Below are 26,962 nucleotides of genomic sequence, written 5' to 3' on the forward strand. Positions count from 1 at the left end.
TTTTTGCAAAAAAATGTCTTACTACCCCTTGAGTTGAACATTTTTTTTTATATTTCGTATTGTCTTGGGTGTTACTTGCAACGGGCTTTTTCTTGATGACGATGATGTTATCAAAAAAATGTTCAATATGAGAACATATACTTTTTAACAAAATTTAATTAATATTTTCGTTATTCCAAAGAAAAGATCCGCTGTCTGAAAGTTCCTTAAATCATTCTTCCCATTTACAACTATTATTAAGTTTTAATAAACACCATAACTCAACTTCAAATTGAAAAGAATAAAATTAATGAAGACTAGCCTGATAATTTAATAACTGATTTGAAGAACAAGCCTGATAATTCAATAACTGACACAAAAACAAAAAAACAAAAATTAATTTTTAAAGAAATAAAACATTTATTCGAATAAACATAAATGATCATCAGATTATTGTAAATTTCAATAATTTTGACATATTAAAATTATCTTTTATTTCCACTATTGAAGGTGAACATTCTGTTGTACTTCTTCCAATCCGTTTTCCTTTTCTGAAAAAAAGAATAAGAAATGTTAATGCTAATAATGTAAAAATAAAGTTTATTATGTTTTATTGGTTGTATATTGCAATTCTGTAACAAACGAGTGACAATGCACTTCGACTTTGGTGGTTACAATTTCGAGGTCATTAGGCAGCTACCCGGACCGGTACCCCGATCATGCCCAATTTAAATAGGGTTCTGGCACTTACGACAATAAATCATTTGTACAAATTTGGTGAACTTAGCTCAATTAGTTTTTGAGTTATCGTTGGGATGGACGGACGGACAGACAAAGCTAAATCAACTCAAAATTTGACGCTGATCAAAAACATACACTTGAGTCTATATCTAAGACCGTTATTTCTTAGCGTTACAAACGGTAAGGCAAATTTAGTATACCCTTCGAACATACGTTCGTACGGGTATAATAATTATTGTTCTTAACTAACAATTAAGTTATATATTGTTAAGCAATTAACAATTAAAATCGAGCAGAATGTTAACGCCTCTTTAAATTTTTTTTGCCTTATTTCGAAGATTAAATACATCAAGCATCTTAAAGGTATGCAATATTTTAAATATATTCGTATATAAATGAAAGCAATTTTAATAATGTAGTACGCTAGATAGTTTTTAACCCTTTCTGAACTTTATTATTTAAAGTCATTGGCAACACCATTAGCAATAGTTAAAAATATACTTGATTACGCTCGATTTTTTATTTTTTTATATCATTGTATATCCTTATTAATAATAACCAATTTTGTTAAATTTTGAACGAAAATTTCTGTGCAACATGGATATTTTTATGTTCTAAAATTCTGTGCCTCAAAGGGTTACAAGCAAAGGGAAAACTGTTACATTACACACCATTAGTTTGATCCAATTTTAAGATTAAAAAATAGCAATAGCAAACTTGTAAACTTACATACGCCATTCCAATGTACATATTCTGGAAATTTCAACGGAAATTTCTTTATTGTAATGATATATATATGTACATACGTATGTGCGTATGCATGCAAATACTGTAGCATAAAATGCGTAATACAAAAACCAGATTTTTTAGAAATACAGTCAATTCACATAAAAACAGTACTGAATTTGTTAATAGTTTTATGTAATATAAGTTAAATTTCTTTTTTTTTTGATTTTTTTTTGTATAACAGATAAAAATATATTTTATATCAAAACATTAATATTTTTAATTAAATTTTTATAAAATTTTAACATAAATAATTCAATTCATATAAAAATATCGCCTAGTTCATATAAAAACGTTTAAATTTTTAAATAAAAAAAATTTTTTTTTTTTTTTCCACTAGGTGAAAAAATCTCGAAAGACGAAGAAGGACGGCTCTATTTGCCTTTTTCCTCCAGCAGTGGGGGAGCGTGACTCCTGCCCTAAAAAATCACCTAAACTCTGAACGGATAAAACTGGTCCTACAGACCAACTATTACCTCCGCGCTAGCTTGGTTTTTCCGTGCAGGAATTAAATACCTTCCATAAGGAAATTGGTATTTCGTGCTAAATCGAAAGGCCTTGTTCGTTTAAGTCTTTCTGTCATAACGTAACAAATTGTCTAGCAGCCGAGCTGCTTTCATATTTACATGCTGTTCTAGACCAGCCCTATGCCTTGCAGCACAACTCTTAATTTCATCTACAACCATACGAATTCCTAAATCCCTGTGGATATCACTGTTACGTATATACCATGGCGCATTTACCATGCCCCGTAGAACTTTATTCTGGAAGGTTTGAATTTTGTTAATGTGAGTCTTCTTGGCACAACCCCACAGCTGAATGCCATATCGCCATATTGGTTTAATGATTTGGTTATAAATTAAGATATTATTTTCAATTGCCAAATTGGACTTACGACCTAGGAGCCAATAATTTTCTCTATATTTATTTTCTAATTCTATGTGTTTCTTCTTTATATGCTCTTTCCACCTTAGCTTGACATATAAAGTCATTCCTAGGTATTTTGCTGAGTTATGGATCGCTACGTTCGTTCCATTTACGTTAATTTGTGGTGGATTCACTATTTTCCGATTGGTTAAGTTTATGTGAACCGATTTTGCTTCATTCAACTTCACCCTCCAATCTCTAGTCCACTGGCTTATTTTGTTAATTGCCTCCTGTAATTTTTTAATCGAATCGTCAATGTTCGCTCCTACTGCCAATATTGCAGTATCGTCAGCAAAATTGTCCTTCTTAGCATTTTCTATTTGTGGCAAATCACTCGTGTAAAGCAGGTACAACGTTGGGCCCAATATACTGCCTTGAGGCACACCTGCGTTTATTTCTCTTAGCGTGGAGTATTCAGCATCTTGTTTAATTCTGAATAATCTATTAGCTAAGTAAGATTTAAAAATTTCTACAAATGACGATGGTAACATTTGCCCTAACTTAAGTATAAGACCCCTGTGCCACACCTTGTCGAATGCCTGTGCTACGTCTAGAAACATGGAACAGCAGATTTCCTTATTTTCCAAGCTTTTTTCTATAATATTAGTTATTCTATGGACCTGGTCTATTGTAGAATAGTTTCTTCTAAAACCAAATTGATAGTTCGGTATTAGGCCCCTATTTTCTATTATTGGCTTCAATCTCCTTAATAGCAGCTTTTCAAAAAGCTTAGACATAATTGGTAACAGTGAAATGGGCCTGTAAGACTTTGTTTCCCTCAAGGATTTCCCGGGTTTCGGCACCATGATTACCTCCGCGACTTTCCAAGCACGAGGAACATATCTTAAATCCATAGCTGCATTCATGATTTTCGTCAAATGTTCCAATGCCTCGTCTGGTAGCTCTCTCAGTACTTCCGCAGTAATAAGATCAAAACCTGGCGATTTTTTCAACTTCAGGGATCTTATCTCCTCCACAACCTCTAATTGAGTAAGTGGAGCCATGCTGTTTGCTTCATTTACGATAGATTCTACCAAACCCACATATGAGGTTATTCCGTTTTTCGTGAATATGTTTTCCAAGTGATCAGCAAACAATTCGACCTTCTCTATATTGCTCCTCGCCCAACTGCCATTTGCTTTCATCACTGGCGAAGCGTGCCTAATCGGCCTCTTTTTACTCCCTGCCGCCTTCCATAAGGCACTTTGTGATGAGCAAAGTGTTTTGGAAAATAATTGTTCTTATTGGTATATTATAAATTTATTTGGATTTAAAAATTATGGACTTAAATTCTTTTAAAAATTTTGTGTAGCTTCTTTCAAAATCTAAAACTATGAATCTATTCGAATATAATTATTTGTTAAATATGTAACGTGTACAAAAATTTTATGATCGCAGATTTCCTACTATATACCTATATTATTTTTGGTAAGTGTTGCACTACATGTTTAAATATTTTTAAAAAGATTCATATTTTTAATATGAATCTTTTTAAAAATATTAAAAAGATCATTATAAAAATCTTTTTATTATATACCATTTATAAAAACTTTTTAATTTAATTGGAACAATAATTTTATTGTTCAAATATTATAGGTTCAATCCAGAAATATTGTATTATGTGGAAGCGAAAAAAGTTTGAATAATTAAGTTTGTTTTTTTAGCTTCAATAAGAATGTACAAGCCAGTAATAGTAATACTAATAGTTGTAATAGTTATAACAGAATTTCAAACATTGTTCAGTCACTTCAATTAATTTCCAGTAAAATAACGTTCAACGAAAATTTCACGCCGCGCACCACGAAATTGAAATCTCGGGGAGCTAGAATGGAGAATAAAATTCGTAAAAATATCAATGAATCCGACACTCATAAAAAGTCGGAAAAGAATTTGGAGAAGCCATTACTGCACAATAAAACTGGGAAATTGCAGTAGGCGAATCTAGAACCAAAATGCAGCATCAAAAAGGGCCTACTGGGAACGGCTGTCAACTTTCAAAAATCTGGAAGAATTCCGGAAAAAGATAGATCGGATGAAGAAAGGTCCACATATAACTGGGCAAAAATATAGTGAACAAGCATACCAGCGAGAAGGCAGTGGCTACTAAACGTCATCGCCCCACAGAGGAACCACCTCGGAAAGCAAAAAAAGCCAGGCCATCGGATACTAGGACTTTGGACCTATACAAGAAGGTGATAGCGAGGATAGGAGAAATCTGGTCCGGCACGAGACTCGCGGTCGTTGCAAAAAGGACGGCGAACTATAAGCCGTTCTACAACAACAGCGACGGAAAGGTAAGGTTGTGCATATTAATTAAAAGTAATTTAAATGCTTTTCTGTAACCTCTTTACAGAAAAAATTCCTTTCCGTAACTCTTTGCAGTCAGTTTTAAGGTTTGTGGTAGAATCTCATGGTGGACCTCAGCATAACTGCCTTATAATTTTGTAGAGGTGCTTCCACCCAATAATCTGAAGGACTTGATGCAGAAGGCACCGTCTTTCAGCACATGCTTCATAATTGTACATCACGTGATCTGAGAAAGCTCGAGTACAAACACTAGAGGTAAGTCACGTTTTGAATTTACCTTGAACACTAAGCTCACACTATGTAATAGTGCCGACTATCGTCACTAAAAAAAGACAGGAGATTATACATATAACTCTCGAATTTGAAAGTATCGAAAAGTATTCCTTTTCCGACCATCGACATATAGAATTTGAATTCGCTGCTAGGCAGAATTCTCCCTTATCTTTCAGCACTGACTGGCAGGAGTTTTGTGGCAGGATTGGGGCCACTCTTTTGCTAGAATACTTGGACCATTCGCAGCTTTAAGCGTCCAAGTCGGCGAACCCTGACCACATAGCGCCCGCAAACTTAACCAACACTCGTGGAATGCTTCTAGGGCGAATTTCATTCCTAACACTGAAAAAAGCTCTCACATCATTTCTATATTAGTAAAATTAAAAGAATATAAAATTAAAAAAATATTAACCCGAAGTTGTTATCTCCGGCACAACATGAGTAGCGTAAGGGGAGTATTGAAGGGACAGGTTTTCAATCTGGCGTATCAAAGCCCTGAAAACATGTGATGGGAAAATTGATTGTGCTTCTCCGATGCTCTCATTCACGAAGAAATTTGGGACAGATTCAAGCTTGATAATCAGGTGAATGGGAAGCCTATTCCGAGCAATCGGCGGTCTCCACAACTGTCCTGAACAGTTCTGAATTGGAGCGGTTCGGGATAAACTCGAATTGCGGGGCAGTTCAAGATAAACCTGTAGTTGGTCCCTGAACACAGTTGGGTTCCGGAGAACTGTAAAGCGGACGAGCTTCCTGGACATGGAATAACCCTTGAGATTCTACCACCAGAGGAGAACCTAGGTATGCCTCTAAGCACCCATAGACTACTGCTGCGTAACGCAGCATTGGAGCACACCAACCTTACATGGGCGAAAGCAATATGTAACCCAACAAGAAATTTGTGACAAAAGCTAGATTTAAATCGCACAAGAAATATGACATCTCTCAGGCAGGATGGTATCAGTGCGGTAGTGATGGTTCTAACCGGCCATTTTCTAATTGTCGAATATAGAAGTGCTGTGACAAAGAGTAGGAGGAATTGGTGACCCACCTTCTCTGCTCTCGTACGGATGTAAAAAAAACTACTAAAGGAATACAATTTTTACCATATCAATACAATTTTGGCGTTTATTTGAAAATTCCAATTTAAAGTTCTGTTCAAATGTTAATTTTTATAAAACGTTACCACATCATTAAAAACATAGCATTTTTATGCTGCATTTTAGAAAAAAAAAATTTAACACTAGAACTTTATTGCTGAAAATATATGCTAGTTTATTTTACCGGTTATTTCTGGTAACATTTATATGACGAGGTATAAGAAAAGCGTGCTCGATTTTTTCGATACCCGATTTACTTTTATTTTACGTCTTCACTACGTATAAAACGCATTTAGGAAAAGTGTACAATGTCAACAGCTTTTACTAAACTTTTTGGAACTTGATACTTTGTAAAATTTACGTCGTGAGTTTAAGATTTAAGAAAAAAATGATTACAGAACTTTGTTGCTACAATTAATGTAAATAAGATTGTGTTTCTCTCTCTTACCGTGTCGCATAGAATTCTGTGACACAAATTTGCGTCAAAAATTTTTTAGTATAAATAAAGTGATCACATTTTAGTTAAATTTCAGGAGTTAATAGTTGAAAATACATAAGTATATAAAAAAAATAATGTATTTAATTTTAACTGTAATTATTGACTAAACAAATTTTAGTTAAATTTCAGGAGTTAATAGTTGAAAATATATATGTAAGTATATAAAAAAAATAATGTATTTAATTTTAACTGTAATTATTGACTAAACAAATATGAGATATAAATTGTTGTTTTATGGCAAAATGGATGATAGAGGATTCTGCAGATTGTTGAAGGCGAGGAATTAAAGTTATCCGATGATATAACGTTAGAAGTGGTTACCTTAGAATGCAAACATCTAATGTAACACATACAGGCGCTTTGAACGCTTTAAATGAAGAAAAAAAAAACACGAACACGAAAATCTGATCTAAGTAAATGTAAACGAAGCGTTGCAAAAATTACGTCAAGCTGGAAAATCATATACAAGTGTCAAAAGAAAAGATGTATGTACCAACTAAAAGGGATGGTTTCGAAAAAAACATCTAACTAACGTATAATAATTGAGATTCAATACCAGTTTCTATTCGACGAGAAATGCGTTTACAAAAAACTTTAGGAATATTAACTGTTTCTAATGTATTAAACGTTGAAAGCGTTGAAAAGCAGTATTCAATCTCTGAAGAAAAAAAGAAACATTTCTAGGTAAATTTTTTGTGCTTTGTCAGTAAATTTTATATTATTTGTTTGATTCTATCGCTTCATATTTGATTTATTTTATAGATAATGCAGAGAAATAGCAGAAATGTGATATTGGAAATAATGCTATTTTTTTATTCTGTAAGACTTAAATTTATCTATGTACTTTATAAATTTAATCAGTTTTAAAACAGAAGTCATTTGTTTCCATTTTGAATTTTTGTTTTTTAAATGTTTTTTGTTTTTTGTATATAATGTATTTCTTATTTTTTTTAAGTATTCATTTTCAAAGCAAATAAAATTTAAATATTGATAAATTTTAAATTTAATAAAATTTACATATTGATAAATTTTATAGTTTAATTTCGAGAAATTTGATGCAGAAATGTTCTATTATTCCTCTATTTTTTTTTATAGTGTAACAAAGTTGTAACAGCCATTTACAACTTTTTTGAATTTTTGCAAAATGTGTTTTAGTTGAACAACGGAATGCTATCGTTATTTTCATTTCAGTTTTATAAAATATATGAAGGCATTAATAATTAGATATTTATTCGTCTGTGTCGTTCTAAGGTCGTGAAATGTAAACGAGTTTTAAATAAAAAAATGTTTTTTTTTCAAGTATTCGACGACATCAATCGCAGTAAATTGTTATACTAAAAGTTTTTCTTATTAAAACTAATACACGCACCTTTAAAACACCTTTTCTTTGATCAATTTTAGAATGTTTTTTAGAACCACCTCCAAATTTTTTTATGTCTATAGTTGAATAATTAAAACATTCAGCAGATTCTCTTTTATCTTCATTTATCTCTCCTATATTAGATTTAACATAACTAGCCTGGTCGGAATTTTTTGCGGTAATTTCGTTTGGAAATTGAAATGTATTTTTCTCTGTTGAAAAAGTTGACCCATAATCACGTGAAATAAAAGAGAGTTTTTGAACTTCAATGTTTTCCTTTGGGTTTTTGTTTTCATGTAAATTTAAATTATCAAGCGCACTTTTCTTTAAATCAATAAACTTGTGTTCGCTTTTTTCTCCTTTGACAGGGCATAAATTACGGTTGTGTCCACTTTCCATATTTGCTTTCTGACTTTCTTGCTCGTTAATAGAAACTACTGCCTTGTATCTTTGATAAGGACTAGCAAATTTAACATTTTGCGATGTATGTACCCTTTTTTTATTACTCTGTATCTGGAATTATTGATAAGAATTAAATAAGTATTATTTAGCACACATATTTAATTTTTCAAAATTACTTCATTTCTCCTATTTTCCTCGAAAATATTTAAAACGGATTTGAAATGAAAATTAAATTCTGAAAATAATTGAAAATCCGAAAGATGATATGCAACTTCTGCTTCAAATGAGCTGTCATACAACGAATTTATTTTGCTACTGAAATCTTTTGTCGGAAGGAGGGTACGCTCACTGTTCTCTTGGTTAATGTGCTTCTAAAATTAATTTATGGCAACAAAAACATTCTTATTTAAAACAATTAACTGCTTAAATATACCTTAACTAGAGGTTGATCCCTTGCTTTTAAAATAATTTTGTGTAAGCTAATTAAATTCTGTCTTAACAATGATGGAACAGGATTACAGCAAGCTAACACTCCCTGCATTTCTCGAGGTAAATTTTCCGCTATTTGAAGAAGCATATGATTTGGCAAAACATAGCCAGAACTCTCGTCTTCAAGTCTCGCAATATTGTCCCGCCATATAAAAATTTCTTTTAAAGCGTAAAGTTGTCTATTATCAAAAGTTCGTTTGGATCTTTTATACATGTCCAAGAAAGAATCTTCTGATGTCACAGGTTTTACATATTTTTTTCGGCAAATATCTCTACAACTCATATAAACAGCTTTTAACATGTTAAGCCCATTAGCGTGATCTAAAAGCTCGTTACGCAGTTTATGTGCTATATATATAAGATAGTGAGTATCCTGTCTTGCGTAATTAATAAGTTCCGTAGGCAAGGGCCTACAAAAAAAAATATTAAAGAACAAACGAGCAAAAATTTTATATTACCTTATTCTCCAATCTGCCAATTGAAACTGCTTATTAGCTATAACATTACAGTAATGCAAAAGGAGATATTTAAGCGATAATCCACCTAATCCAAGTACTTTTGCCGCTTGATATGTGTCAAACATATTTACCACATACAAGCCTAAATCTCGTTGCAGCCACTCAATATCCGAATCAGCTCCATGAAATATTTTTAACACTCCTGGATCAGTAAATACTTCGTTGAGAATTTGTAAATCATCACGTAAAGTTAATGTGTCTATTATATAATCCTTTTTATTCGTAGATATTTGCATTAAACATGTAATCCCTTGGTAACTTCTGTATGAATGATGTTCTAGATCAATGGCTATTTCTTTTTCAGCTTTTAATTCAAGCAGAGTTCTCAATTGTTCTTTTTGTTCTACATAAACAAATTCTGTAACTTTAATGTCTTCAGGTTTTTTAGGTATTATAACTTGTAGTTGCGTAATTGTGGGCTCATACATTAATAACTCAATTTCATATGGATGAGAATACCTAAAAAAAACCTTACCTAATTAGTAAAGTTGCCTTAAATCTAAAAATAACATACCCTATAATATCACCATTAGAATCATATTCTGGCAAGATTGATAAAGAACATAACGAATTTGGTTTTTCTTTAAGCTTTGGTTTGAAAGGTGTTTCCGCACTATTGTCAATGGGAATATTGAAGCTGGCTTGTGGACGAGGAATGTTGTAGGCTGTTATGAGTCTAAATTTTATTCAATTAATCAATATAATTCTACAAAACTTAGTATTTACTTGTTTGTTGTGGTTTTCTGAGTAGGTTTTGAATTCCAAACACCGGCATTACTTGTTTCACTGACATTACTCAATTTTGATTCTACTATATTTGCCCCCGGCTGTCGGTTTTTTCCACTTAATATATCTAAATTGCTATTGACACGTTCTAGTATTAAATCATTGCAGTCCAAAATCATTTCGAATTGTTCGTCTTGCTGACGCCTGAAACATTCATGTTACGCATTTTCTTGTTCTAATTACATATTAAATTTTTAATTTTGGAAAGATACCTTTCTATATTTCCTTTAATATTTTGAGTTTTCAAAATTTTTGATATGAGACTTAAAATTTCATTTGACTGAACATCAACTATTTTCCCAAAAGAGGGATATGCGTAGAAAGCATCTCTAGATGCTCCACATGGTAAAAACTGCAATAATTTAGTTGATTTTGCTACCATAGGTAGAGCATTCTAAAATAAATGAATGGTAAAAATTAGAACTAAACACGCTAAATAACAAAAAATAATGTCAGAATAATATTAGTGAATTGTGTAATTATAGTATTATTAGAATAATATTGTTCAATTTTACTAATATACATATGTATCTACAGAAGCTTTCAAAAATTCAACTATAATGCAGGTATGTGCATATGTATGTACATATATTACCTGAAATAATTGTTCAATGAATCCAACTTTTTCGTTTAAAGTAAAACTACTATTTTTCTGCATTTTTTTTAAATTTAAAATCGCTTTTAATTTAACAAGTTCTTGATTTCAGTTTGAGCTAATAAGTTTCGAATAAAATACGCATACGTATATAAAGTTATCAAGTGCTCCTACAATCTAACCACGCCGTGAGAATAATTAGTGATGGGAACTATCGAATATCGAATGATTCGAATAGATATAGAAACAAACATTTTTCATTTTAGATATTCAAATGGGTAAAATTAAATTCATCCGATATATTCGTTAATTTTTTTTCTGCCGAATATTTTAATTTTTCCTTTTCAAATTTTACATGTTTTCAAACATGTAAATGTCATAACGGAACAATAGTTGTAACTCAAAATGACAACATTCTCGAAAACTAAATACAAATAAAAGTAATATCCTTCTCTAAGGAGCTTCATACTAAAGTTTTTTTCATTTGCACATATAAACTATGTGCTTATCACCATCCTAATATGATGAGATTCCGACGTATACTCAAATTTTATTCATATTTCATCATGGGATAATACTCCAATCATAACCCATAAATTAAAAGGAAATAACTATCCTAAAGAAATTCTAGAAATGATTGCTGAAAAGAGAAAAGCAAAGAAGAAATGGCAGCAGACTAGAAATCCTCAAGACAAAACCAGACTGAATAATCTTACAGCACAGCTCAGTTATGAAATTAAAAAACTAAAAAATGAAACAATAAATGCATTTCTTAGGAATCTTACTAATGACTCTAGTACTGAATATTCATTATGAAAAGCCACTAAAAATCTGAAAAGATCTATAAGGCAGACTCACCTATAAGAAATATAGATAATAGCTGGGCAAGAAATAACGAACAAAAAGCGACGAGATTTGCCGATCATCTTGGAAAATATTTCAGCCAATCTCATCAGACAATATTGAAGTATTACAGGAATTGGAAGAACAAGAAAATGGTAATATTGCTTTCGTAACTTCAAGTGAGGTCAAGAACGAGATAGCACAAAATATTAACCCAAAAAAGGCTCCGGGTTTTGATCTTATTACTGGTCAAATTTTGAAGGAACATCCTAAGAAAGCTATAACCAAGCTAATTAAACTGATCAATGCATCATTTAGATTGCAATCTAAATGATGTTATGTACCACAATTATGGAAGATAGCTGAAGTAATCATGATCCCAAAACCTGGAAAACCACCTCATGAAGTAACATCATACCGCCCGATTTCGCTGTTACCTGTTATTTCTAAATTATTTGAAAAACTTCAATTAAAAAGATTAAAGCCTATCATAGACGAGAAAAAACTTATTCCAGATCATCAGTTTGGTTTTCGTGATCAACACTCTTCAATTGATCAGGTACATCGGATAACAAATGTAATAGAAGATACTTTGGAAGAAAGGGGAGTTTGTTCTGCAATATTCTTAGATGTAGCTCAAGCTTTCGATAAAGTTTAGCATGAAGGATTGAATAATAAACTCAAGTTACTCCTTCCTGATAAATAGTCAAGAATACTGAATTCATACATATCGGACAGATATTTCAGGATCAAACAAGAAGATCATTACTCCGAAATTAAGAAAATCCAGGCAGGTGTACCACAGGGTAGTGTATTAGGACCAATCCTTTATCTCTTGTACACTAGCGACTTGCCTATACCAGAACAAAGTACTGTTGCTACATTTGCTGACGACACGGCTATTCTGGCGACTGGTAACAACACTATTGAAACAACAGCAAGATTACAAAACGCAATCAACAAAGTGCAAAATTGAACTAGCAAATGGCGAATTAAACTCAACGAATCAAAATCTATACATATTGACTTCACAAATAAACACACTCAGTATAAGCCAGAGTATATTAATAAAAAAAAAAGTACGATATGAAAATACGGCCAAATACCTGGGCATGACACTTGATGCAAAACTCAAGTGGAAACCAGATGTCAAGAAAAAACTTGAAGAGCTGAACATAAAGTACAGAAACATGTACTGGTTATTGGGCAGAAACTCTGCCTTGTCAACATACAATAAGCTTTTGCTGTATGAATAAGTCCTAAAACCAGTGTGGACCCATGGTATTCAGCTGTGGTGCTGTACCAGCCAAAGTACCAGAGACATCATACAAAGATTTCAAAATAAAGTATTAAGAGGCATAGGTGATGCCCCGTGGTACATTCGGAATATCAACCTACATAAGGATTTGGGTGTAGAAATGATAGACAACGTAATTAAAAAATATGCACAAGGTCATCAAAATCGACTACAACACCATGTTAACATTGAGGCTCTTCCACTGCTGGATAATGACGGCAAAATTAGAAGATTGCAGCGAACAAAACCGTTCGAATTATTATAAGATAAAATAAACTAAATGATTAAATTAAAAAAAAAATCATTAGAATTATAAGCAAAAAGAAATTATCATAGGATAAAAAACTTTGTAAAATTTTGTAAAAGTAGTAAATTAGTAGGCTAAAAACAAATAACTTATTAGTGTTAAATTGCTAGATTGTTATAATGAACACATCAACGGTGTTTTTAATAAAAAAAAAAAACAAATGTTTTTTGGCTACAAAAATAGTAAATCATCAGTTTTTTCAGTGTGTTCAAATGTGAAACACATAAACGAATAGCAAATAACAAAACATCTTACCCAGCATTTACACATACAAGTTACTTGCATGCAAGTTTGTATAATATTAATTGTCAATTAGTTTTTCGAAATGTCAAATTACTTGCTATTATGACGTAGGCGTTTAGCAAGTTAATTTTTGAAAATGTCTTTGAGAAGAAAACAACTAGCAATATATATAATTGTTTATAAATTTTAGAAACCATAAGTTTGCTAAGTTTAATTTTTTCAAAACAAAATTCAAAAATTTTAAATTAAAAAAAAAAAAAATCAAAACAACAAATTTTTTTTTGTGAATTTCTCAATATGTCAAATTACTTACTGGCAGCAAAATTTTCTTGCAAGTTGAACTGCAAGTAAACAAGCAAGTAGAAATATTTCAATGTGTTAGTAAAATTTTTGTATGTATTGCAACTTTCTTGCAAGTAACTTGTACGTGTAAATGCTGGGTTACATGCCTTTTAGGTTTTTAAATTTGAAAAATTTCATTTAGACATGCGTTCGGTTAAGCAACTTAATAATACTGGAAAATTTTCAAAAAGCAAACGTTATTATTTAAATAATGTCATATATATCTATCAGGCTATCAAGCTAAGAGAGCAAGTCAAAAATAAATTCCAAATTTATATAGAGTTTAAACAGAAAGTGTGCCGGAATTTATTTGTGTGAAGGAAATGGATCAATACTTTTGACTCTACTGATTCTACATATTTTTTGAAATTTAAAATTTAAATTTAAAAAAAATCAGTTGATAAGTTTCATCGGAAAAATACCAAAATGCTTTCTGGTCTTCCAAATGGAAGTGTACTGAATTACAGAGTAAAATTTTTGAATAAAAAATAGAATTCAAAAATAGATTGAAGAATAAAGCAAAAAAATAATAATTATAATCTAGATGGCTTTTAAAACTATAAACTAAATAAAATGAGATTCATAAAGAATACCTAAAAATTTTGCAAAAATATTACAATCGGCAATAAACATAAAACATTAATCGATAATAACGAAACAATCGATAGTTTTGAAGTTGATATAATACTAGTGTCAAATAAACATTGGTTCTTATGAAGTATTAATAAGTTTTGAAGAATGGGCAATAACGGAGAAATATCGCTTTGAATTTTATGAATTGCATGATATTTTTTTCGTACGTGTACACATTAATTTGAAAATCTACTATATTTGAAATTTTTTCTTTTTTTTATTCCAAATATTTCGCGAAGGGAAGCTGACATTAAGTTTCATTATGTTTTTAATATTTCTTCTTTGAAATGAACAAGCGAAAAAAACTTGTTACAAGTTAGTTCAAAGCTAAAGCTTAACAACACTTAACATGTCATTTGAACACCAAATTTACTTGAACGCTTAGATAAGCGAGTTTTTGGCATAAATGTATGACAAATATGACAATCTCAAAATATTCAAAATAACAACCGATTTTTTATCGAAAAAATAAAGAATGAAAAGTTAACTAAATAAAAATATTAATGGCATATTACAATACCAGTGTGTGCCTTTGATTAGTATAATTACAGTTAATATTTTTCAAATAATATTGTTTATATACTGTTTTATTCATTCCATTACATTATTACACTATTACGTGTTTCCCTGACTTCAATAATGCGCTTACAATGTGAACTTTACAAAGCGTCACATTCCAAAAAGTTTAATGAAAGGTCTTGACTGTACACTTTTACTAAAAGCGTTCTATACGTAGTGGATACGTAAAATAAAAGTAAATCACATATAGAAAAAATCGAGCACGTTTTTCTTATACATGTCATATAAATGTTCCCAGAAATAACCAATTACGAGTAAGTAAACTAGCATATATTTCCAGCAAATATTAAGTTTTTTTTCTAAAATGCTATGTTTTTTAATTTGAATTCCGATCACTCTACTGCAATATTAATCTTAGTGAGAAATTAGCTAACAAACGGAGCTCACCCACTTTAGTTAATAAAACCACAGATTGGGTAGACTTCAAACAAATCAAATTTATTCTCATTTCAATAATTAAAGGAAATATAGAAAGCCGCCTGGAAAAATAATTGATTCTCTGAATTGAAACCTGTCTCAAGTAAATATCCTAAGGACGTAACTGATTTAATAGTACAAAAAGGAAGGAGGCTAGACATAAATGGCAAGATTCGCGTCAACCAGATGATAAAATGATTGTGAATAGATTTTCTCAAACACTCAAAAGAAAAATAGAAAATTTTATATCAGTATAATATCAGAATTATATAAAGGATTTATCGGCAACTAAAAAACTAATTATTCGTTGTAGAAAGCAACGAATAGTACCAACAAGCCAATACAACGAATTCCCCCCCTGAAAATAGCAGATGGATCATAAGCAAAAAGCAGCAGGGATAAAACGGAACTATTTACTGATCACTTGGAAGGAATTTTTGAACCAAATGAACTGAATTCTAGAATTTATTTTGTAGAGGATTTTGATATGGATGAAAGCACCATGGCTTTATTTAGTGAAAGTGAAATTTGCCAAGCGATAAAATCGCTTCAATCAAATAAAGCCCAGGTTCTGATCAATACTGCTGAGATATTAAGAGAGTTGCCAAGAAAGGCTATGCCATTTTTGAGAAAGTTGATAAATGCAGCAGTTAACCTAAGGTGTGTTCATAGTGCTTGGAAAGGAGCGGAAGGTATTATGATAGGCGAACCCGGTAAACTCTTGATTGAGGTAAAGTCATATTGACCGATTTCTCTACTACCAATGATATCAAAACTTTTAAAAAAATTTTTATTAACAAGGCTGATGCCTATAATAGAATAACCAGTTTGGTTTTAGAACAAAGCCTGCAACAACTGACACAGAATAAAAATATTGTGGAAAAGGCGTTTGATGCAAGGCAAATATGTTCGAAAATATTTCTGTACGTAAGAAATTGATATTTTTGAAATTCATGGAGTTACCTGAATCATATTTAACGTATCTGTTAGGCTTTTCTGAATCAAACAGAACTGTGAGTACTCTACGCTTAGCGAAATTATGGCTGGAGTACCTCAAGGCATATTTCGGGTTCTATATTGTACTTGTTTTATACAAACGATTTGCCAGATTTAAAAGGTGTAACTTTGGCTAAATTTGCCGATAAGATACAGCAATATTACATTGAGATCAAATATTGATGAATCGACCAAAAATTACAGGAAGCAAGTAACAATATAAGTAAATGGACAAATACATAGAAAATCAAGGTAAATGAAAGTAAATTGTGAATTTTTCAAACAAAAATTTAGTGAACCAACCACTATTGAGTTTGAATGGTGCTTAAGTCTCAATCCAAAACACAGCGAAATACCTAGTTATGACTTTCGATTTCAAGCTCAGATGGAAAGAACATTTAAAGAAGAAGAGAATATAATTAGAAAACAAATATAGAGAAAACTATTGGCTCGTCGAATAAGGTGTTGATATATGTATAACCAAATGATAAAGCCTATATGTACGCATAGCTTGCAGCTATAGGGTTGTGCCAAGCAGACACACATCAAACAAATACAAACTTTCCAGAACAAAAACCTGCATAATATGGTAGGTGTTTCCGAGTATGTGCGCAATAGTGATATTCATAGGGATCTGAGTATCCTCCAAGTAAGTGAGGAGATAAGGAACTGAGCCATGAAACATAGGACTTGTTTGGAACAGCATGTAAATGTCGAGGCCTCCGAACTAATAGAGGAGAGGGTTTGCACAAAAACACTAAAGCGAACGAAATCTTTCGAATTAGCTTAAAGTGCTGTGACAGCACTTCCGTTCCCCGCTATTGATAGATAGGATATATTATTGATAAGTCTGATGATAGGTTGGGTCCGCCTATCTTTGTCTTTCGATGATATTTAACACCTGTATTAAAAAAAAATGTTTTTTGATGAAGTGGTAACCTTTCCTAAAAATTAACATTTGTATATAACTTAAAATTAAAATTGTCAAACAAACGTCAAAGTATGTGTTAACATTGTAAAAATTGTATTCCAAAACGTATCAAAAAGTTTAGCATTTTATTTTACAATGTCGAGGTATTGAAAGCTATAAACGAAAGAACAATCATATTATTACCGTACTTAAACTTTTTATAAAGCATTATTGAAGCCAATGAATTAAAAATATTCAAGGAAGAGGCCTTTGTTTTTTTCTTTGCACTTAGCATTGTAAAAGTCGTAACATTTGTAAAAGTTTGTAGTCGTATTTATTTTTTTTTCTTGTTTGGCCTCTACTATAAGATATGTGCAATTTGTAAGAATAAGTTCAATTTTTTAAAGTAAAAACTAAAAAATATTCTAAAATATTTTTTCATTATAGATATCTGTCAAAAAAAAAAACAAAATTAAATAAAACTCATTATTTTTTTTCTGTTTGCACAAATTTATTTTATAAATTGCAAATATTTATAAGTATTTTAATATAACAATATTTATTACCCTTGAAAATGAACATATTTTGTTAAAAAATTTCTTATATTATCAGTTTTGTTTGACAATTTTACTGAACAACTAAATAACATTAATAACAATAAATATAAATATACAAGCATATTTTAATTTATAAAATATATTTTACATATAAACATTTAAATTATAAGCATATATTTGAACAGTATAATTTTTAACAAATTTTAAATAATATGATGGTTATTACTTACTAAAGTCGATGGTATGTTTGTCGTATTCTTAGAACAATATATTTTATTAATAATTTACGCTAATATTTTATTTTACTTATTGAATTCATCGAGACGTCTTCATATATTTTTTGTGGAATAAAGTGGAATATATTTTATTTTATCATTTCTAGCAAAACTGTGATTATACAAAAAAAATGTCAATTTAAATATTTGTTCGTACGCTACATTTTATCAAACACAAACTCATTTTGCTCAGAAATAAAGTCCGGTCCTGGTAAAATTATGTCATTCGAAGTAATTTTAATTTAAAACAAAACAAAAACAGATGTTTTCTTTGCAAATTTAAAAATTCAATAAAATTACAAATTATGAATTAACCAAAACACTATTGAATAAATATTTCTTTTAGTTATGGAAATGAGTAATATTCGCATGTATATCGTATAAAAAGACTATTGTTTTTTTCACTTATTATATGTTTTTTATAAGTTTTTATAAAATAGTATTCTTTTTTTAACACTTATTATTAAATATTTTATAATTGTTTAGTTATAAACTGCACTAATTTTATAAACAAAATAACAAAATTCTCTTTGTTTACTTTTAAATACTGTACAGATGTAAATAATTTTACATACTTGAAATTGATTTGAGTTTGACATTATCTGACAAGCATCATATGTCATTTACAATCTTTCAATTCGTGTATGTATATGCATTTGATGTTGAGGTTAAGCTTATAATTTTATCAGATCGACTTGACTTGAAAATTTCATGTCTTAATTAAATTTTTGAAAAACTTAAAAAAATAAGTTTCTTCTCAAAAAATTATTTCTTTTTTTGTAAAATTTTTTACAGAATTGTAAAAAATAAACTATCACTTTTGTTATTCAAGCATAGAAGCGAGAATGAAAAACAGGCATTTCACGACTTTTTTTGCTTTAAAACCTTTGTTAACTTTATGCATTTTATCTACTCGACTTCTTTATTCATCTAACTTCTTTTGTATTTTCTAAAGCTTGAGAAAATATAAATTTGATATAAATAAATTTGCTAATTATGTAAATTTTCTAAAGTTTTGTAAAGTAAAAATTAGTTTTTTAAGAAATTTTAAACACAAAAAGCTATTATTATGTCAAAAGATTTTATTTTTCTTTAGAACGTTTAGAGTAATGTTGAATTATACGTCGTGGTAAATTTTATTATATTTTATTTATTTATGTTTAGCTCAAACATTTTACATAACTTAAAATTAAAGAATGAATATATAGATACATATTTTTTAGACAGAATAAATTTTTGACTTAAAAATTAAATTTAAAAATTATACAAAATAAAACTTAATAGTAATAATATTCCATTAAATATGAATATAGACAATGAAAAGCTAAAACAAGAATTTGTTAAAGTAAAGCAAAGGGTTATACTTAACTATAAGTAAATAGAAGCTTTTTCATCGTGTATTTCTTCAGTGAAAAGTCAAGTCTGTGTTTGTGTTTGTTGCATAAACGCAGCATTCTGCTGACAGGTTCATGTTTCCCATAATTAGGAAATTATGGGAAACATGGTTCCTTTTCCTATGAAAAGGAACCATGAAAAGATCCGGAGAACGAGACCTAAGGTTGGAATTAAACACAATTTTATTTAAAATGTCGGGGGAGATTAAGTCAGTTTTCATAAGCTGAAAAATGAATAACAAATCCGGGACCACACGGCTTTTACCCAGTGTGGGTAGGTCAATTAATTTGAGTCTGTGCTCGTAAGGTGGAAAAATGATGGGGTCCTCCCAAGGAAGAAGGCGTAGTGCGAACCTCAAAAAATTTTTTTGAATAGACTCAATCCTATTAACATGTATATCGCAATAGGCTGACCATACTTGTGAAGCATATTAAAGATGAGGACGGACCAGGCATGTGTAGAGCGATTTTAAAACATAAGGATCATTAAACTCCTTTGACCAGCGTTTAATGACACCTAACATCGAGCTTGATCTGCAAATGGTATGATTATAGTGGTTTATAAATGATAACTTGCTATCGAAGCAAACATCCAGGTCTATTATTGAATCAACTCGACTAAGAGCTTGGCCATTCAACGTATAATTTGTAAAAAATAGCTGTTTTTGCCTAGAGTAGCACATTTGTGCACATTTACTTACATTGATTTTTAGATTGGTTTAGATCATTCGGAAGACATAACGCATCATTTGTAGAGCTTTTTTTTCTAAAATTTTCATGTCATAAGCATATCTTAATACCTCACTGTTAGTTAGCATCGAAACAACATCATTAATTGAAATTATGAACAGCAATGGACCTAAGTGACTACCCTGGGGTACACCAAAATTAGACGAAAGAGCCGAGGAAATTGCTGAACGAAAGATGACTCTGTAAGTCCTGCCAGAGAGATATGACTTTATCCATGCTAAAAAGTTGTCAGGGAATCCTAAGAGTTTCAATTTTAAAATAATAATTTCATGTGGTAGTTTGCTAAAGTCTGTGTAAATCACGTCCGTCTGATACCCATTTTCCATATTATTTGAGAAAACTGTCCTGGCTTCCACTAGATTAGTCACCGTGGATTTCTTTTTCAAGAAGCCATGCTGACGCGAACTAATGAATGGCATACAATGAAAATAAATATTGTCATATACCATCAACTGAAAAACCTTAGGAATTGCCGACAGTTTGGCTATAGGACGATAATTTTACAGGTCATTTTTATTGTTTTTCTTATGGATTGGCCTAATGAAAGCTTCCCAAAGAAAATACCCGAAGAATAAGACTTATTCAAAATTAAGGTTAACATGGGCGCCAGAGAAGAGCAGCACCTGTTTAAAATAATCTCAGGAACTCCATCTGGTCCAGGAGAAGGACTAGAACCCAAATTAGAAAGATATTTTTAACCGCAAAAAAGTTCGTGACCAAATTTTTAAAGGTAGTTTTAGGACAAGTTGTCGGCACATTGATAACTATCGTTTATTAAATATTAAATAGTCGAAAGTTGTCGACATTTAATTGAAAAGATGAAAAAGAGTAAGATTCGGCGAAAAAGTTACGAAAAAATTCAGAAATAATTTGAGAATTATTACTTGTATTCCCTTCAAATTTCAAGAAGGTTGGACAACTATTACTTTTCCTCTTATGGTTTATGAACTTCCAAAAGACTTTGGGATTACGTATTAAGTTATCAGAAGTTTTATAGATATAGTAGTCGTAACGTTCTTTTGCTGCTAATTTAAATTGATCATACGACAATCGGAAATTATCATAGTCCCTGTCGCCTTTAGTGGAGAGATATTTGCGCCAGAGCTTATTCTTTTTGTTGCGAAGTACCCTCAACTCTTGTGAAAACCATGGAAAGCCAGAGCCAGTATCTTTAGTTTTCAACACTGGAATAAACAATTCAAATGCAGCAAAAATGAGTTCGTAAAACTTACCCGTCGTATACTCAATATCAGTAAAGTTAAATACTGAAGAAAAGCCGTAAGTAGAAAAGAAATCATTTAGCAATGCGAAATTCGCCCTTTTAAAATCAAAACGATAGAAAAGGGGCTCGTCAATAGATGGTTGGTTGTCAATGCAATAAGAGAAAGATATTGGAGGATGATAGATATCAACGTTAACCAACAGATCCGGGACAGTTGTAGGTAAAGAATTGTACCATTTGGAAGTAAAGACTAGATCCAGTTGCCTCGATTGATGGTTTGTTATCGACGATATTTGTTGCAAATTATTTAGATAAAGGACAACTCCAACTCACTAGAACAGTCAATTGATATCAAAAATGTTTCCTCATCATGAGTCTTCCACCTAATTTTGGGGAGATTAAAATCTTCGAAAACAAAAACCTCATCCTCAGGGTTAAAATAATTGCATAAATAATCAATTGCCGAAGAAAATTTCGCAAATAACTCATTACTTGAGTTAGGCGGTATATAGCAATTGACTACGAAGAGCATTTTGGATTTCATGCAAGTGCTTTTAGAGTCCATTAGTTTTTGAAGTTTATCATTAAGAGAAAACTCCAGTCTTTTTCGTAACTCCTCCAGATCTACTGATGATGCCTGCTCGTTTCTGGGTAGTTTGCTTAAAGTGCAGTTGAGAGCTTCATATTCCTTGGCCATTTCATTAAAGGATGCCGAATTGCTTCTAATGAAGTCCATACATTTCGCGGCCAGTCACATGTACTCATCTTTTTGCTTGTTAGAAATCATGATAATTTAATTTATCATAAAAAAAATTATTGTCGTTATTATAAGAATCTGTATTCATATACAAGTTATCTAATTACACAATGGAAATTTAGTTTTCTCTATTCTTGCATGGCTCCCGTTATGAACCCTTCATGAAGAATAACGATACGACCAGACAGGATATGTCATAGACAAAAAAATTTTGCACATGTCAATGTTAAACAAGCAAAAACTCACTGCGGCTGCAAAAAATATATGAAAGTTGAATCTAACTGAGAAACCCTGTAGTGAACCAGATCATGGAGCATTGAAATAGGCGGGGACATCGGCCACCAGCTACCTTAGTGTGCATCTGGCTGTGCCCCGGAGCTTCAGCCTGGGGTGGGTTTATTAGAAGTGGCAGATTACCACTAATGGTCACAAATCATAACCAGAAAAAAAAATTATCCACACGTCGATATTACGCAAGAAAAAAATTACTGCGGTTGCAAAAATATACCCTGCAGAGAACCAGAACGGGTCACGGACACATAGTCCGTTTTTTGCCAATAAGTTGATGGAAAAATTTTTATTTGATTTTAAGTTTTATAATTATAAAAGTGCTTTTAAAAATTTGTAACCGTTATAAAAGATGTCCCCTATATAAAAACAAACATAATAAAAAAATTATAAAGAAACTTGTACAAGTTCTAAAGTTTCTAACAATGTGAAAATAATTCGTAATAAAACTATACTCATATACATACCTAAAAAGAATTATATGGATTTTTAATATGAAAAGAATTCACATATGTAAGTATGTATGCAATAATTTTTATAAATTGTGAAACATATAGGTTTAATAAATATAGTATACACATGAAAAATATATAGATAAATATGTGATTATATCAGAAGTATGCATTGTGGGAGATATATCGTACAAAACTAGCAAACTCGTTAATATCAAATGTCAATTTTCTCAAAATTGGAAAAAATACACCAAAATCAACTAAATACTTCGAAAAAAACATTGCACTATTTTTTTTTTTGTACAGTGTAGCATTTATTGAAATCTTAAAAAAATTAACGGAACTTGAAAGGGTATTTTTAAATCAATTTTTCAGTCTTTTTTCTTCGATAATATTCGGCTTTTAATTAAAAAAACTCCTCCCCGCATAAATCAAGCGACAGCCCTGATATGTATTATCAGAAAATATGTACCAATTGCGTAACACTTTGAGTCTAGTCATGGGCAATATCGTTCATTTCAGTAATTCGTTCTGAACGAACTACTTTTTTTCACTGACCGATTATAAAATCTTGTTAAATTGTTCATTTCGTTCACTTCCCTTCTGTATATATAATTGCATATTTTTTGGTTATAATTTTATGGCTATTCGTATTTATGGTCAATTTTAAAAAAAAGTATATGTAATGGGTTTGTAAATTAGTCTCTATTTATATAAACCATAAAGTTTAAAACGTAAAGAAAACTTTAAAACTTACTTAAAAAACTGTTGTAAAAAATTATAAGTAATATCTTAAATTTAAAGAAATAAAAATTTTAAACTATTCGAGTTTAAATTTATTATTACTTATAAGAAATTTTTAGAATATGAATAATTATAATTATCTTTGTTTTTAATCCTTAAAAAAATCTGAAATCCTATTTCAAATTTTTTAAACTTTTGTTTAATATTTTATTTTAATTCCTATTGCGTTAGAATGTTAACTTATGATAAATAATTTTTTTTTAGTTTTTTTATTTTATTTAAAATATTTAGGTAAGAAACGATCGTAATTATTACCCTTTTTCAAATATTTTATGCATAAACGTAAGAGATATGGTAGCCCAGTTAAATGCTTCCTTTTTACCGACCGTATTGTGTAAACAGTAGGTAGGTTATAAGATGGCAACAAATTTTGCATATCGAGTTTTCGGTGGGAACTTCTCCATAGTAGGGAAGTGTAAATAAACTATTTTTAGCAACCTGTCGGTCTGTAGGTCTGTCGGTCTGTCGGTCTGTGTGTGCACGCGTGTATCTCAAGTTCGGCTGAACCGATTTTGATGAAATTTTATATGTAAGTTTGTTTCCACCATGGTACGGATCGATCAACTTTTGGTATATATCAGGCCGCGGGAACTGCACTTTTTAGCGGGCCTGTTTTACATTTTTGAACATTTTGAAGAAAATATTCAACCGATTTACTTGAAATTTTATATATAAGCTCAGCTCGACCGTCCGCAAAAATTCGTATGTTTTGGAAGAAATCAGGCATCGGCAACTAGACGTTTACTACGGGCCAAATATACATTTTTGTGTATATAAAGAGAAATAATCAACCGATTTCATTGAAATTTAATATATGAATTCCCCGTATTAAAACAATGAACATGTAAATTTTTTGGAAAGATCAGGCATCGACAACTAGACGTTTACTACGGGCCAAACATACACTTTTGTGTATATAAAGAGAAATAATCAACCGATTTCATTGAAATTTAATATATGAATTCCTCATATTAAAGCAATGAACATATAACGTTTTTGGAAAGATCAGGGCTCGAGAACTGATTTGCGGGCCGATTTTACATTTTTCACCATATCCACAGACCAAATTGATGGAATTTCTTGAAATTTGATATTTGAGTTCTGGTTGTTACCGAAACTAACTGGCGAGCATTTTAGGGGATTCGGGTAGCACAAAGCGAAACTCTACTAAGAGCCAAATTTACATTTTTCTAAGTATGTTAACTATAAGCTTACTAATGTCCTAAAAATTGAAAGAAGTATTTAACAGACATTTTTATAATATTCTGTAACACTTTCATTTAACTAGACAATACACAATGCGGTCGGTTATGTGCTGACCACATCAGATTTTTTTTTTATTTCATACCGATAGCTTTCGATTTGAATCCACTAGTCCAATCTTTCAATTTTCTTATTTAGATAGATTTTCAATTTAGTCACTTTTATTTGTAATTCATTTATATTAGGCAATAATCAGGTGTGACGTAAGGCGGTCAATTTTATTTGTATTTGTATTGCATTTTATTTATATTTGATCAGTTCTCGTTCGTTTTTATTTGTATTGGATTTGGTATATTATTCAATTTTACTTGTATTGTATTTGTATTAGTTCTGATAACCCGAATGCGGTCATTGAACCGAGGGCATCCTGGCCCGGGAGGAATTACTGGCAACGATCCCGTTTAGTTTTCACGATGGGCAGGCTTAGATGGGCTGTTTTCTCTTTTAGGCCCTTCAAATCTCTAGTTGATGACGAGATATATCCTGCGTTTTTGCATAGGGGTTTCCAACATATAGCTAGAACACTGTTGGAAATTTTTCGTGCCAGCTACGCGTGGAGATACATCCCTCAAGCATGGAAGGTGCCTAAAATGACGTATATTCCGATGGCAAGTAAGCGACCAAGTGACCACCCAAGGTCTTTTCGTCCCATCAGTCTTACTTCTTCTCTATTGAAAAAAATGGAAAAAGTAATTGATAGATTCATACGGGACGACGCACTGGGAAGCAATCCCTTGCATGAGTTTTAGTACGCCTATCAGTCGGAGAGGTCTACCGTAGTAGCTCTGCAGAGTCTAGTGGAGGTCCTTGAAAACTCATTGGAAGTGCGGCAGTTTGCTGCTTCCTTGATATAAAAGGAGCTTTTGATAACACTTCATATCATATCATCTGTTAGTCGTTGCACAAACGAGAGATTGATGCAACGACGAGCAGATGGGCTAATCGGATCATCTCCGCTGTAAAACGGTGTCCGCAGGATGGGCTTCTTTCGCCCTTTCTTCCTGTGGTCAGGGGGGCTCCAAGGCACGTGTCTGGGGTTACGCGGACGATGTGGCCTTCGTCATACGGAGTAAATTTGAGAGCACTATTTCTGATCTTCTACAGCAGAATTTACGTGTTGTGGTGGTGCGAAGGCGTTGGGTTGAATATAAATCCCAGCAAGAGCACTTGAAGAAGGGATAAATTAACAAGCCCAATTCTGTTTGGTGAACGAATAAATTACTCTAGGGAGGTGAGATATCTGGGGTAACCCTGGATGATCGCCCCCGCTGGAATACCTATATAGATAGAGTTATCGGGAGGGCTACGGCGGCCTTGTAGACGTGTATGAGCTTTATCGGTGGGACCTGGGGGATCAGTACCAGGATAGCACTGTGCCTATATACGGCCCTTGCTTGGCCCATCGTCACCTACGCGTCGATTATATGGGGCCATAAGGCTCAGCAGGCGGGTGTGCAGAACAAGCTGGAAAAACTGCAGAGGTTGGCCTGCCTGGGAGTGACCGGGGCAATGCGGATGACTCTTACCGCTGCGTTGGAGGTGATGATTGGGTTGCCACCACTGCACCTCTATATAGTGAAGGAAGCTCGGCTAGTGACTTACCGACTTCTCTCTGGTGAGGACAGGGCAGGGCGAAAGTTGGCCCACAGGACTCACAAAGACTTCATTGAGAGCGATCCGATTCTAATAATAACCATGTCGGATACCTGTCTGCCGCGGTACAACTTCGACCGCAAGTACAGGCTTCTGTTTCCCGATCGATGGACGTAGGGTCGGGGTGGCCCGGTACTTGAGTCGGGTTCTAGCATGCGGTATGACGGATCCAAAACGGAGTCGGGTGTGGGTTCGGGTGTATACAGTGTCCGCCCGGA

General features: G+C 31.9%; 1 protein-coding gene across 2 annotated transcripts; it reads right to left on the bottom strand.

Annotated features, from left to right (window-relative positions):
* Positions 1 to 375: 375 nt before the first annotated feature.
* On the bottom strand, positions 376 to 10,947 carry LOC129616637 (exosome component 10). Of its 2 annotated transcripts, XM_055532260.1 has the most exons (9): positions 10,763 to 10,947; positions 10,380 to 10,561; positions 10,108 to 10,311; positions 9,896 to 10,057; positions 9,322 to 9,840; positions 8,808 to 9,273; positions 8,551 to 8,745; positions 7,982 to 8,485; positions 376 to 530 (listed from the first exon to the last, which is right to left on the bottom strand). In XM_055532260.1, the coding sequence occupies exons 1-9, from the start codon at positions 10,823 to 10,825 to the stop codon at positions 465 to 467; spliced, it is 2,361 nt and encodes a 786-aa protein (XP_055388235.1). In that variant the 5' UTR covers positions 10,826 to 10,947; the 3' UTR covers positions 376 to 464. The 2 variants fall into 2 exon arrangements, with proteins under 2 accessions (XP_055388235.1, XP_055388236.1); XM_055532261.1 differs by lacking the exons at positions 10,380 to 10,561; positions 10,763 to 10,947 and having other exon boundaries at positions 9,896 to 10,046; positions 10,108 to 10,307.
* Positions 10,948 to 26,962: the final 16,015 nt, after the last annotated feature.

The sequence above is a fragment of the Condylostylus longicornis genome, unplaced genomic scaffold, assembly GCF_029603195.1.
Source record: "Condylostylus longicornis isolate FDR11 unplaced genomic scaffold, ASM2960319v2 ptg000257l, whole genome shotgun sequence".
Lineage (NCBI taxonomy): Eukaryota > Metazoa > Arthropoda > Insecta > Diptera > Dolichopodidae > Condylostylus > Condylostylus longicornis.